This window comes from Colias croceus, chromosome 24 (genome assembly GCF_905220415.1).
Source record: "Colias croceus chromosome 24, ilColCroc2.1".
Taxonomy (NCBI): domain Eukaryota; kingdom Metazoa; phylum Arthropoda; class Insecta; order Lepidoptera; family Pieridae; genus Colias; species Colias croceus.
This window is the reverse complement of record NC_059560.1, coordinates 5,504,573-5,520,197: the sequence shown is the minus strand read 5'-3', so window position 1 is coordinate 5,520,197 and position 15,625 is coordinate 5,504,573. Positions and strand designations below refer to the sequence as shown.

The window sequence follows — 15,625 nt, the reverse complement described above, 5'->3', positions numbered from 1 at the left end:
ACACATTCATATGAACAAATCAGGCCAGTAGGCTCACATTCCAATCGGCATCCCAAATACATATTTATAAAAGCAATCGAATGGAAAACAATTTCCACTCTATTGCCTTCGTAATAAGAACTAATGTTTTTATGGAGAAAGTGCCTTCTGAGCATTTGAAGTTCATTACGAGCATTGGAATGTATTGGACAAGGTTAAAGAAAACGCTTATGTATGGGATTATTTATTTAGTATCGTCTATTCCAGTAGATTTTGAATTGAATTTCCTTTTTAAGTGATGGTTATGTCTACAGCTGTAATTCAGTATATAGTGGATATGTTATTCTGTATATTGAAAATTAATTTGTAGATTTTTTGATATTTTCGAAGATAGAGAGATAGTATTTTATAAATATTAATATTCAATTGATTGTGTTTTGTACCAATACCTGTAACATAAAATATTACAATATGTTACTGTTTAATGCATAATATTTCCCATTAGGTATATAATTTATAGAGTAACGTGAAACCATAGTGTACAAACACCCACAGAGTAAGTAATGACATCCAATTTTAAAGGAAGTCTCACATGAGTACTTCGTTTACAACTATTTACATATATTAAAACGTTCTCATAACTTTGAAAAAAAAAACACATTGTAATAGTAATACATTGATAAGGTAATAACAATGAAGATACAACACAGTTGTTTTATTGTAAAAATAAATGTTTCATGTTAATATTGCATCCTTATTATAGTAGATAAATAATAAATTACCAATTTTGATTCCAAAGCGCTTCAAAAGAAAGTATGTATAGTTTTATAAATAAATGTTTAAGTTTGAATTCATTCAGATTACAGAATAACACCTTTCCTAAACATCCCCCTATATCACAAATAACAAAATATACCCCTCACATACATACCACAGACAATCAATACTTATTTTGAACATATAAAAAAATAATAGAAACTTGTCGTGTCTATGGACATCCGCTCCCACAGTATAAGGTAAGTGTGCCGGTCCGGGTTCAACGACCGACTTTCCCGAATGATATAACGATTCGTGACGTCAGAGAAAGCTCTGTGCTTTGGTACATGTGCTGTTGTTACGATATGAATTTGAAAAAATTAATTCTAGAAGTGAAAAAGAATATTGTAGAGAGAAAATGTAATGGCAACCATAATAATTAATATGTTTTAAGTTGTTGTGTCCACTAATTTATATTCCCTCAAAGATTTAATACAATAGGAGGTCCCTATTGTATTAAATCTTTGACATTTCTACATAGGTATGTAGTATATATTATACTAGATTTCCGCCCGCGGCTTCGCCCGCGTTTGCAAAGGAAAACCCGCATAGTTCCCGTTCCCGTGGAATTTCCGGGATAAAAACCATCCTATGTGTTAATCCAAGTTACCCTCTATATGTGTGCTAAATTTCATTGTAATCGGTTCAGTAGTTTTTACGTGAAAGAGTAACAAACATCCATACATCCATACAAACTTTCGCCTTTATAATATATATTAGATTAACTGACTTAGTTATATATTTTTAAGAAAATAATCGTATAGATGATAAGGGCATTTATTAGTTCAATATATTCGAGTTAAGTAACTTTTTGAGTTTACTGTAAAGACAGTAAACTCAAAAAGTTACTTAACTCGAGGTCGAGAGAGTTTGGCTCTTCTCTATAGAAACTATTTTCCGAACCGATGGTAAATATTTTTTTCTTTATTTTAACGACACAAAAGTACTCGTTTTAGGAGTCTTGTTGAATAAATATATCATATTTGAATTATAGCTCATATTCGTACTAACTTTTTGCCGCGGTTTCACCCACGTGGTCAGAAATAAATTCTCAGTAACCAGATAGTAGCCTATGTCACTTTATAGCCTTCCAAATACCTTAAGATTGAAAATTCATAATATAAAATTGCTTCGTTGCGACCTAAAAGACAAACAAACACACATTAATTAAAATGTTATGTAAGTACTAGATTTACGCCCGCGACTTCGCCCGCGTTTTCAAAGAAGGACCTACATAGTTCTCGTTTCTGTGGGATTTACGGGATAAAAAGTAGCTTATGTTTTATTCTGGGTCTTCAGCTACCTACATACCGAATTTCATTGTAATCGGTTCTGTAGTAATTGCGTGAAAGAATAACAAATATCAATCCTCACAAACTTTCGCATTTATAATATTACTAGCTTTCCGCCCGCGGCTTCACCCGCGTTTTGAAAGAAAAACCCGCATAGTTTCCGTTCCCGTGGGATTCCCGGGATGAAACCTATCCTATGTGTCAATCCAAGTTACCCTCTATATGTGTGCTAAATTTCAATGTAATCGGTTCAGTAGTATTTGCGTGAAAGGGTAACAAACACACACACACATCCTCACAAACTTTCGCATTAATAATATTAGTAGGAGTAGAATAGATAACAGGAATTACTAAGGACTACTAAAGAAGCAAGTATGATATTTCTTTCAACAATAATATACTACTTTAACTATATACAGAACCACATATTCAACTCCAAGATTTCGAGCAATAATTACGAATTTTTAAGGGCGATTCACATTCACTTTCCAACTTTCGACTTTCACATGAGTTGCGAAATAATACACCTGTATTCGTTGATCTGATGTAATCAAGTTTCTCTTCTTTCGAAAGATTTGAAGGCTATACGGAGTATAGTTATATGTTTTTAGTTAGGTTTTATCTTGTACTAGCTTCCGCCCACGGCTTCGCCTGCTTTGTCTAAAACCTAATAAATTATATCCTAAAAGCTTCCACTTGAATCACTCTATCTATTAAAAAAACCGCATCAAAATCCGTTGCGTACTTTTAAAGATTTAAGCATGCAAATGGACATAGGGACATAGGGACAGAGTAAGACTTAACGGACTGATTATTATTATTATTTATTTGTGCTAATAAAATAATATTAAAACGAGAATAGCTTATCTTATCTTGTTATAATAAAGTTTTCAATCAGTTTTTATGACCGTTGAATTATTTATTAGTTTATTTCATAGGCAAATTAACCTTAAAAATGTGTTATTTTTACTCTACCAATCAATTTGTAGAGTAAACTACAATTTTAGTTAAGGAGTATGAAATCAGATATAAATTATTATGAATGGGCTAAGAATACTGGGAATGCTCGGAATACATTGATAAAAAATATGTATTTAATCTTATAAATCGAATAGAAATCATATGTAATTATGGATTTAGATAATAAGCAATTGTTGATTGAATATAATATTATCTATGTACTACTATTTGCGTTATCCTAAATAACGTTTTCTTGTTTATAATATTACTAGGTCTCCGCCCGCGGCTTCGCCCGCGCAGTCAAAGAAAAACCCGCTTAGTTCCCGTTCCCGTGGGATTTCCGGGATTGCGTTATTTTCCCGGGATAAAAAGTAGCCTATGTCCTTTCTTGGGTATCAAAATATATCCATACCAAATTTCATGAAAATTGGTTCAGTAGTTTAGGCGTGATTGAGTAACAGACAGACAGACAGACAGAGTTACTTTCGCATTTATAATATTAGTATGGATGACAAACTTTGAGATAAATTCAAGCATTATAACTTATGATTTAAATTGCCTATTTCCTTGGCGAAATTATAATCGTACTTTAATTTTGAAGGATTAATCATGAAGCTCTCTGAATTAATATGAATATGTTTGACATTAATAATTATTTGATATGAATATTAATTCATACATAAATCTATCAAACCATAATTTCCCATAGATCAACGAAATGATCGTCACGTATGAAATAAATAAAAAATTATACTTTCCCCTCCTGATTGAAGAAAGTCGTAAACTCAAGACTCTATTATTCTAATTTGATACCGATTGCTTAGATAATAGAGCTGAATTTCCTGAAGTAGTTGTTCTAGTATGTTTTAGTACATCGGGGCCACTATGTTTGGTTTCGTGAAAGCAAAGAGAAAGGTTTATGAAGAACGTAGGCCCAAATTCCGTTGAGATTTTTTTATTACTAACGCAGGTGTTAGTTTTCGTTTGATATCTTCTAGTTTATTTAATTATGAGTAACAGGAAAATGTTTTATATGAAACGATGTCTTGTCCTTCTGTCACCTGAGCCTAAATTAATCGTGCCTTGTTTTCGCGATTTCTATTACCTATACATATGAGCCGTTTTTATCGCAAAGTTCTCAAACTAAAAATGAATGAATAAAGCTGTTAAATAGTATAAATAAATTTATATTCTTTTCACATCAACTTTGTGATAAATTACTCACTATGCTGTTTAGTAGCGCTTAGAAGAAATGATTGTACTGTGTTAATAATACATTATTCGAATATTTATACACGATTATAAGCAGATGTAATTCATTAATTTTGAATTAATCCTAATGGAGTTGGTACTTCATTAATTAATTTGTCTAGCCAGTAATTTTATGATTTCTTTAAAATAAATAGAAAATATATAAATCGTAATTAAGTTAAAGGAAATAGAAATTGCACGTTATACGTTATTGTAAAGTATATTTTACAGAACACTAGCTTACCGCCCGCGGCTTCCCCCCCCTTGTCTAAAACTTAATAAATTATGTACCTACTAAAAACCTTCCTCTTGAATCATTCTATCTATTAAAAAAAACCGCATCAAAATCCGTTGCGTAGTTTTAACGATATCAAAATAAACTATATCTTTTTTAGTTTTAAATTTAACGTAATATGTTAAAGTGTGATTAGTTGGTGCAATGATCGTTATTAATATTACATTATGTGCTAATATTGCAATAATACCAGTAATTAGAAACATATTAACAATACCAATTTATATTAATTTCCCAGTTACAGTTTAATATTAATTATATTACTAAAATTTATATTATTTTTAAATAATATCACGAATGAAAATTGTATAAAGTAACATGTTAGTTGTTACTTCAACTTTACATCTCTATTTTACCTACCTATCTTTAAATTATAAGTAAATATTACATTAATACGAAAATTTGGGAATAAGTGCGTTATATAACATTCAATACAAACAAAATAAAAGTTTGTAAAAGCGTAAAGTAAAACGTAAAAATAGTGTAGAGTGAAAGTCACGCACACAAAGAAAATCGATGTAGTGGTAGGGAAAGTTTGTTACCTTTGGAATGTGGCTACGGACTGCTATGGAGTAGACATTGTGATGTATATTTTTGAAATAATGAAAATTTTGAACACGATAAATATGGTTTTCAAATAAATTAAGTTATATATAAGTAAATTAAGATCTAGATGGTTTTCTACTAGATAATACTCAAAGGTTTGATTTTACAATATAATGTGTTATCGATGTATATTTGTATCAAAGTCCAGTGATCAAAGGGCTTAAAGATTTTGACCACGATCAATCTGATCATCAATAAAGTGTGCATTTGTCTATATTATCTCTCCTGTTTTTTTATATGAATTTTATTATATTTTTATTATAATTCAAAGCCAAAAGACACCCAGATTTCACGAAAGATGGAAGATTCAACTTTCCTGAAATTCAATAATCATTCTCTAATAAACTACTTAACGATCTACTACAAATGCAGTAGTGTATGATAGCCAGACATAATATTGTATCTTTACTCGTTTTCACTATCTTACGTTTCAATGTCATGTTTGTAGAAAAGTTTAAATCCTCTTTTATTATTTTAATTGATGTATAAACATGTTATATGTCATATCCGGTAACGGAACTAAAAAATGTAAAATAAATCGCCTCCACAGCACCTCTGTTCCCAAAGAATTTTGTAAGAGTGTGCGTGACATTCGTGTAATTACACTAGCGTACCCACGCGAAACACACTTGTGTGGGTGTATGAAGAGTTTTTCTTGGAAATAATTGAAACTGGTATAAAAGTAGGTATAGACATCACAACTGCTTAGTTTCTATTTTGTAATGTAAAGAGTATGTTTGTAGGATTTTCAGGAATATTTTCTAAATATAAAATAATATAGCTTGCGAAACATACTTTTTCATAAAAACTGTTTAGAATCTATGAGATTACTTATAATTTTTTTACAGATTTTTCAAAACAAAATATTAATCTTTTCTAAGAGTTCTAGCTCATATCTGTTCTTATGCTCTAAAATATTATGTATGCACAGATTTTTACATCATAAAATGAACTCAAATCATTGTCAATGTTTTAATTTTCAATTTTTTCAATAAACGAAATAATAAGATTTTCTTCTTAATTCTTAATAATTACTTCTTCTTATCTTTTTAGTAATTTATATTCAATGAGTAAATTCAATTATGCGATAGAAGGTGTAAGAATGTGATAAACCTTTACAAAAATGCGTATTTTCAGATAATATGAATAATTTTAACGTATTTTTTAAGCTTCGGTTCTCTTGCATTTCCAATTAAGACCTGGTCTTTTTTACATTGATGTTTTAAATCATTTTTTGGTTTATTTATTGGGCATATTATTAATATGAAACGTTTATAAAAAGAAAACGAATTAATAGATCATAATTATTACAAGTAATAAGATGAAGGATCATCCTACTAATATTATAAATGCGAAACTTTGTATGGATTTATGGATGTTTGTTACTCTTTCACGTAAAAACTATGAACCGATTACAATGAAATTAGCACAAATATAGAGGGTAACTTGGATTAACACATAGGATAGTTTTTATCCCGGAAATCCCACGGGAACGGGAACTATGCGGGTTTTCCTTTGAAAACGCGGGCGAAGCCGCGGGCGGAAATCTAGTATTATCATAAATGGTATTATAATTATTTTAGTATGGTTTTTATAAACGCCATCCATCATCCATCGCAACTTTTTAGATGTAAGAGAAATAAAGTGAAGTACTTATTCATACTTTTCATAATTAAAAAAAAATCATCCATACTTAACAGTGTCTATTTAATAACATAACTAATAATAATTATTAAAGCTTATGTTTAAATTAAACGAAGTTTTAGAGTATGACCAATAGATGGCGCTCGTAGTTTCTAACTCTGAACCACAGAATACATAATAGTAGCTAAACGCTACAGAACGGACACTCTCCGCCTCCCGCCAAAATTAAACACTTACCTCACCCCGCACGATCAGACATGTTATGGTACCCATTTCTCCGCAAGGACGATACCAACGACGTCTTTAGACGAAACGCAACGAAGATTGACAACATTAATCAAATTGACTTAAAGCAATTTTATTATTTTGGATTTGTGATTATCGTTTTTCGTAGAAAATGGTTAGATATTGTGCTGTTTACGGATGTATTTCATCAGAAAAACGCGAATTTTTTTTTACGCTAGTCACAAATGTGCCAACCATAAAGAGTTTACACACACATTTGCAGTCTCTACAGTGTGACTGTCAAAACTATAATTTTGTATGGAGTGTCCGGGGTGTGCTCTGAACCTTTCGATATTCGTCAATGTGAATTGAAATGCAAAATAAGTATTTTACTGGTATGAAACACCTACCCGATATTAATTGAAATTGTAAGTTTAGTTAATCATTACATATTTTAAAATGTCTAAAAAATTATCTTATTCATGATAAGTATAATTACTTAGTAAGCTCTACCAGAGGAAAGAGCGTAATAATTATTACTTGTGGATTTATTTAATAAATCCGATTATATCGTAACTTATATAAACCTTGTAACTACTTAAAATAATATAAATTTGTTTATTATATGTATCCAATGACTGTTTAATAATTAGTGTCATTATCATTTTACAAAAAAACTATTTGTGATTTACACACGTCGTTTCCTAGTTTTTATATTTGTTTTGTTGTAAAATTTAATTAATTACAGTGTGTATAATAAACCTATTATTACAATTATTAATACTTTAAAGGTAAAATAATATGCAATAGCTTCTGTACAACCATCAATAGATGTCGCCACACGCATCTTAACGTTGCTTCTTAGTTAATTTTTAAGGCTCTATGAAATTTTAATATTATTTGTGCAAAATAAAAAGATTTGGATATTATTAATCATTTCTTTATTATCCTTATATTTAATAGTACAGTCTTATTTTGTTTACAAATAAATTAAAAATAAGTTAAGTGGTCTAAAAAGACAATACCCGTAAAAATAAGATCACTGAGTAAAAATATCTGAAAAAATAAATGAAGAATAATATGATAGGATAGATTTTTTTTTCTTTACATGCTGTTTTCTCCAATTTCTCGTTTGTACATTTATATATTAATAAAAATTGTTTAATCTAAATAAACTCTGTAATTAAAAGATATTCTAAATCTGTTTTCATATGAAAATATTATCGACTTAGATAAATCTTATGCACCATTGAATTCAGCCTTATAAATACTTAAATGGAAATTAAATTATAAATATTCCTATTAATTTAAATAAAATTAATAACAAATAAGATCATTGGAAATGACGAATAATTTGAAATATACGAAATCTGTACTTATTTTTATAAAACAAACATTAAAATTTGAAACAAAACAATTCGTTCGTCGACAATTATTAATTTTTGTAATTTTCGTTCTTAATTTCACTTTAATAATTCGAATTCATTAATTTTGCTGCCGTTACATTCGAGATAAATAATGAAATGAACACTATTCTATATTAGGCGCAAAATTGTAAATCAAATTTGACAGAATATATCCGCCCGAAATTAATAATCTCCTATCTAGTAAAATTACCGATCTTCGTTTATTGTATATCTTTTGATCAAAAACAATCCTTATAAACAACGAAAATGAATTGCTAAATGCATCTTTAATTGAAAATCATCTGAATTTTTGGATTAATTATTAACATCGGGCGTTAATCTATACTTTGATCTGGCAACAGTAATTTCTAGTACTTTATAAGTTCTATTATGAAGGTACTTGTGACCTATAGGCTAGATCGTTAGCATCGTTGGCATCGGCTGATCTTGCGTAGGGATAGGTGTTGGACTGCGCAGTTTGAGCTGACCACGCTTGGGGTGCGTTTTGTATGCTAGCAATCTGGAAAACAAACATGTTTTTTATGTTGTTTAATTTATAAATACGATTTTGGTACAACTGCATGGTATGGACACACGATTTATATGTGCCACTGATCGAATTATGAATCCTTTTTCAGAAACGATTCGACTTTTTTGTTAGTCTCTACCATAATGTTTGAAACTGGTAAATGTAAATTTTTGTTAACATATTAATTTGATTAAAACGAACTTTGTAACATTTTGGGAACTTTGGTTTCTCAATCAAGACTTACATGCATAGTAGGTAATATATTAAATGATTATACATTGGGTCAGCTAAAAGATAACAACGCCTTTTTGTAAAGTTATTTCTTGAATCGAAGAAACAAAGATATCAAAGATAAGCATAGAGTCATGTAGAAAAGAAATAATTATTTTATGACACCAGTAAAGTAAATCAATCAGGGATACAGATACATCTAATCTCATCTCATCTCATCTTTACTGACCCGGTACTTTAATTCAATACCACCTACCTTTCCACTAATACTATTCAAGCCGCCTTCAGCGAATATCTTATGCAGGCCAAGCGCAGCAGCGGCCATGAGCGCCAGCTTACCAACCACCAACGCCTTGGTTACCAGGAGAGTCAATGCGCCGAACAACAAGCCCACTACCGCGATAACCTTCACTCCTATACCCGCAAGGAGTGGCGTATACTTCTTGATTTTACCTCGAGCTGGAAGAAAAAAGAATTTATATTTTAGTGGAAAAACGCTGACATGCGGGTAATTTTTCTTACTTTAGACTTCTGTCTAAAGCTACGGATAGCTATTTGGTCTAGTCAAATGGATCAGAGTATAGGCCAATGAAGTATGAGTACATTTAATAAAATGAAACAAACATGAAAAGTAGGTATAATAAATATTCCCTAATAGACCTTGAAAAAGTTAAAAATCGTCTATAAAATATCAACAAATTTTTATATACAAATATTACTTATATAAAAATTTGTTGAGGTTTTTAGAAGGCTCTTGTGAAACATATTTTTCAGAGTTTTTGCACTACATCAAATCATTAGGACTTTAAACATAAACAGGCGTAAGTTCTTAGAAAACTTACATAATCTAGAAAAATATTTGTTTCATTATTGTTTGATGTTTAATAAGCATCATTTGTAAAATACAGTTAACATATAAAATATTTTAATTAAAGCTGGTATTTCAATGATAAATCTTTTTCTCATTTGCATTTATCATTAAAAAAGCTCATACATTTAAAGCACGTGATATAAACGAGACCTGCGCACGAGTTGCATCGACCTTGACCAAGCGTTGCGTGCTCTCATGTAACAGTTCATTGACACATACTTTCCAGCCGCGGTTAGGGCTGTCTTGAGTTTTATTTATGTTTTTATGAGGTTTATAATTCGAATGCATTTTAGTATTTGTGATAAGGATGCTTAAGTATCTTGTTCTCCGTTGTAGAGTACTTTGTTTAATTGATTAAATTTATTGGGCACTTATATGTTTATCATGTTTATAGATCAATTTTGTTAGGTTTTAGTGTAATATATTTCGTTTTATATGACGATTCATTGATTATTTAGGAAGTTAATTGCATATTAAATTTAATCAACAATGAAAAAGTTGGCCTAATTCGATATTTAGTTAAATTGATATATCTAGTTTAATTTTTAAATTCTTTTCGTGATTTTGCCAACCCTATTTACTATAGCCATTGCCATAGTGGTCACGTTTCAACTTATTCTATGTTTTATTCAGTAACTGCATTATGACATCGCATGCAAGGCAAGTATCCAACAAATTTGCTTATTTATTCATCTATTTGTCTTCGTGGCTTTCCAATACTCAACACGCATGTTTTAGTGATAAAGTACGATAGAATGACATTTTACATGCAAGAAGTATCACAACGTAAAAGGAAGGTGTTATGTTTATTAGGGCTGTCACCATTCTACTTTAATAATATCGATATATCTATTTATTTAAAAAATAATTACTTTCAACTTTATTATATAGGACACATTTTATGTAGGGCTGTCACCATTCTACTTTAATAATATCGATATATCTATTTATTAAAAAAAATAATTACTTGCAACTTAATTCTTTATTATATAGGACACGTTTTATGTACAATTACAACGGATGGAAGTTATTGTCAACTGGTGAGACTTTTGGGAGACTACATTAAATAATACATATTGCTATTTTACTATTACAAATGCCTTAATAAATCCCTAGCCTGTTTATCTTATGTACGCACTCCGATCGAATTGAATTCATTCTATTCTATAAGTTAAAAAAATAAATACAAACTATATATTTGAAATTGGGTTAATATTTGACATATTACTTACCTTCTTCAAAAGTTCTGGCAGCCTCCTTTAGCTCTCCCGGTTCAAACTTGACATTCAATTTTTCAGTACCTAACGCGTCTCTGAAAGAAATGAAATACATTTTTATGAGTAAAGGATACATGATACACGAACAACATAATTTAATCCTACTAATTATAAACTAATTATTATAAATGCGAAAGTTTGTGAGGATGTGTGTGTGTGTGTGTGTTTGTTCTCTTTCATGCAGATACTACTGAACCGATTACAATGAAATTTAGCACACATATAGAGGGTAACTTGGATTAACACATAGGATAGGTTTCATCCCGGGAATCCCACGGGAACAGGTACTATGCGGGTTTTTCTTTCAAAACGCAGCGAAGCCGCGGGCGGAAAGCTAGTATTTTATATTTCCTATATTTTAAGCTCTCTTCGATTGTTATTTAGGTATCGAGTATAATTACATCTCCTATTATATAAGAAACTACAAAATTCAATGTTTAACATACATACTAATATTTCTTTAAGTTTTCCCATACTGAGTCATAATATTTAATATCTTATTGCTTAAATAATAATAACAACAATAATATAACACTTTATTGCACACACACAAAACAAAATCAAACAAAAATAATACACAAACAATGGAGCGGTACAAATAGGCGGCCTTATCGCTAAGAAGCGATATCTTCCAGGCAACCTTTAACAATACTACAGTTATAATGATATGGAATTCATAAATAACTGCTCTACATAAAAATATCCCAAAAAGTTTCTCATTTTCCTATGGATTTTAATTTGTTATATTATATACGCTCTATAATTTGTTGCTACAAACACAAATACTTCAAAGCTTAACAATGGAAGCACACTTCAAGGGACAATAATTTAAAGTACAATTTTTACACATTTATCACTTTCACTATAGTCCTTTTCAGCTATGATGATTCCTGTGACACTTCATCGTGTTCCGAATTACGTATTTTATGTTTAAAACGCCAAAATGATTTTAGTGCATAATATTTTTATTTTATGGCGGCATTATTACCAAAAATATAAAAATGAGACATCTTAAGCTTATAAATCAAAAACAGTATTGTTTAGTTTAATATAATGAAAAATGAAATAAAATAACACAAAAATATAATACCTACGCAACTCGTGTACATGAAATGGATCGTTGAAAAATCATAGAGTTGGAAAATCATATAATCGGCGCCCATCATACGATCGTTTGACAATCGAGTCAAAATCGTCTGTAGGAGTGCGTCAGCCTTGTATACAAGTTGCATTTTTATATTGATACTTTCCGTGGTATTCTGCTATTGTTACTAATTGTTATTGTTGACTTTTTGTTGCTGTTGTTTGCTAAGTTTCCTTAGTTAATTGATGGCGAAATGCCGAAAAAACTAATTTTGGTACATTATTCAAATCGATTTCATTTCCATATAAAATATTATCGATTATCGAAAACAATTGATATGATTTCAGTACAGACATCTCTTCACGTGTCAAAAATCGATGTGTCACAGAAATCATCTTAAGTGGAAAGGACTATAGTGTTTGTGTCTCAATGAGAGAATGAAATGTTTTGTTCCGGAACTATTAGGGCGAACATATTATGAGAGAAAACGCGATTATTTATTTTATTGTAGCTTTAGGACACACCTACCAAATTTTGTTGTATAAATGAACCTTTGTTTTATAAATAAACGATATCCATACTTAATATTATAAATGCGAAAGTAACTCTGTCTGTCTGTCTGTTACTCAATCACGCCTAAACTACTGAACCAATTTGCATGAAATTTGGTATAGAGATATTTTGATACCCGAGAAAGGACATAGGATAGGTTTTATCCCAGAAATCCCACGGGAACGGGAACTGTGCGGGTTTTTCTTTGACTGCGCGGGCGATGCCGCGGGTGGAAAGCTAGTTAATTATAAGTACATAACCTAAGTAACACATTTAAATAAGTATGAACACGTTGTAATTATTTGAATTTTGAATTTGAATTTGAATTTGAATTTGAATGATGAGTATTCATGATGCTGTGATAAAAAATTACTCTTGATACTGCTTGATATTATTATTTTGTACGTATTTACTTTAATATCCCTTTTCAAGGCGATGATGAAAATTGGGATATTTTATGGTAGTTTCGTTTTATATGATGAATTTCCGATTTTGCTATCATATCCAAATCTCTATCAGGACATCGAAACTGCCAGTATAATAAAATTATAAAAGAACTAAACTGTTTTTCACGAAACCGAACTTACTCCTTACTGATCTAACGCTACCAATTGCTTCCATAGTTTTATTCATTATATTATCATCTTTTTTACTCTATTCTGAGGTAAATTAGATATTATAGTCGATAGAATCTCCACCTTAAAGTGGATTATAATCAAATTATTCACTCAAAAATTACGACTAAGACTAAAAATTTTAAATATGTTTTAAACGCGATTCATTCTCTGAATTGTGTATCAATCAAACATTTCGAAAACTTTACAGTGAGTTCTCTCAGTCAATAGTTAAGTTGTTAATTTCTAGATATAACACTAAAATAAAACAAGTTAGGTACTCTGAGATAAAATAGATACAGAACTTCCACCTTAGTCTATTAATAAACGAACTACTTACTTTTCAATAGCAACACCTTTGAACAGTTCAATTCGCCCATCATCAGAGCTGCCGCCAGGCGCCGCACACGCCGCTCCAATTAAAACGATCACACATAATATTACTCTCATTATGATTGTGACGAGATGTTTTCAGTTACAGTGACGAGGGTGAAATGAAGGCATTGGGATGCGACCACGATATATATAGTACGCGGGATTTGGTAATCCTATGTAACTCTGGTAACTGGGGAGTACTGAGTTTTGATACTTTAAGGATTATATGCAACGAACGCAATAAGTTATAGTATAAATTGTTTGAGGAATGCCCATTTTTCATTTTAGAGAATGATAATGATGTATTTAAGGATTTTAGAACTTGAAGTATAATTAATTTTTAAATGAACATTAAAAATATTTTATTTAAAAGTCAATTAGGTATACTTCAAGTATCGTTGCATTAGGCAAAACCAAACTCAAAAAATGCGACGTCCTAGAGCTCCTCAAAAATATTTGTTTCAATTATTATTTCTTTATTTAATAATTTAATGAATATTTAATATTTATTTCAATAAAAGAGTTAAGGCGACCAGTTTAACAATCTAAGCTGTGTTATTTTATTAATTTAATTTATAAAAGATATTAAGCATTCAAAATACTTACTTTATAAATAATTTTTAGTAAGTATTTCATAAACTATAATGCCATCTTACAGTAAAACGCCAACGAAATATATTTTTACCAGCCATTAGTTACCAGCAATTTAAAAAACAAAGAATTGTAATCGAATCAAAAGTATCAAAACTTCGCAATTGCAGTATAACGTTTAGGAGTTCATTCATACATGAGATGCGTATTGTACTACGAAGAGGCGTTACTGAAACGATAACAAACATAATAAATATCGTTTACGATTTTGAACTTAATGACCATCATTATAAGGACCATTGAAATGCACATCTAAATATATTGTACTTTATAAATCTTAAGTACTTTAATCCTTACTTTCTTTTTGATGTTACATGTTTGTGTTTTTTGTGTTAGAGTCTAAACAAAATATTAAAGGTTAGTACAGTTCTTTGTCATTTGTTTTTGTTAATTAAATTTTTGTCGTTTCGAATTGAATTTCTTAAATTGAGTTTCTTAAATAATTATTTAGGGCAAGTTATTTTAAATGCAGACCTTAGCATTTTCTTATAGAAAAAAAAATGCCTTTTAAATTTACGATTCACAGCATAAAAAAATATCTTTCATTCAATATTTCATCAAGCATATAAATAGATAAGATCTCGTGTTATAATAAATTATTATCTCTCACTTTTTTGTTTAATTGCAAATACACTTAAAAAATTAATTCATTATGATATTGAATTTAAATGAATTGAATATCTTAATGATTCGAATCACGAGAAACTATTTCAATAACTGAATGTGCAAACACACCACGGAACAGTAAGAACATAAACACACATTTCTAAAAAAATCATTCACGGTATTTTGTATCTGTGGTACGTCTTGACAGCTGCTGTCATCATGAGCAGGAAAAGGATGATGCTAAATTAATGCTAATATGTTTCCTAGATATTTGATGACAATATTTATGTAGCTACAACAAACATCTTCATAGAATTTCTATTATTTTTGATGTTCAGCAGCCCGTGTAATATGTTTCACT

The 15,625-nt window shown here is 30.0% G+C and overlaps 1 protein-coding gene across 1 annotated transcript; it reads right to left on the bottom strand.

The window, feature by feature from the left end:
- Positions 1–8,473: 8,473 nt before the first annotated feature.
- Positions 8,474–14,111, bottom strand: LOC123702818. The gene is made up of 4 exons (XM_045650621.1): positions 13,973–14,111; positions 11,338–11,417; positions 9,491–9,693; positions 8,474–8,994 (listed from the first exon to the last, which is right to left on the bottom strand). Exons 1-4 carry the CDS (start codon positions 14,080–14,082, stop codon positions 8,863–8,865), a joined length of 525 nt encoding a protein of 174 aa, XP_045506577.1. The 5' UTR covers positions 14,083–14,111; the 3' UTR covers positions 8,474–8,862.
- Between the last annotated feature and the right edge of the window lie 1,514 nt (positions 14,112–15,625).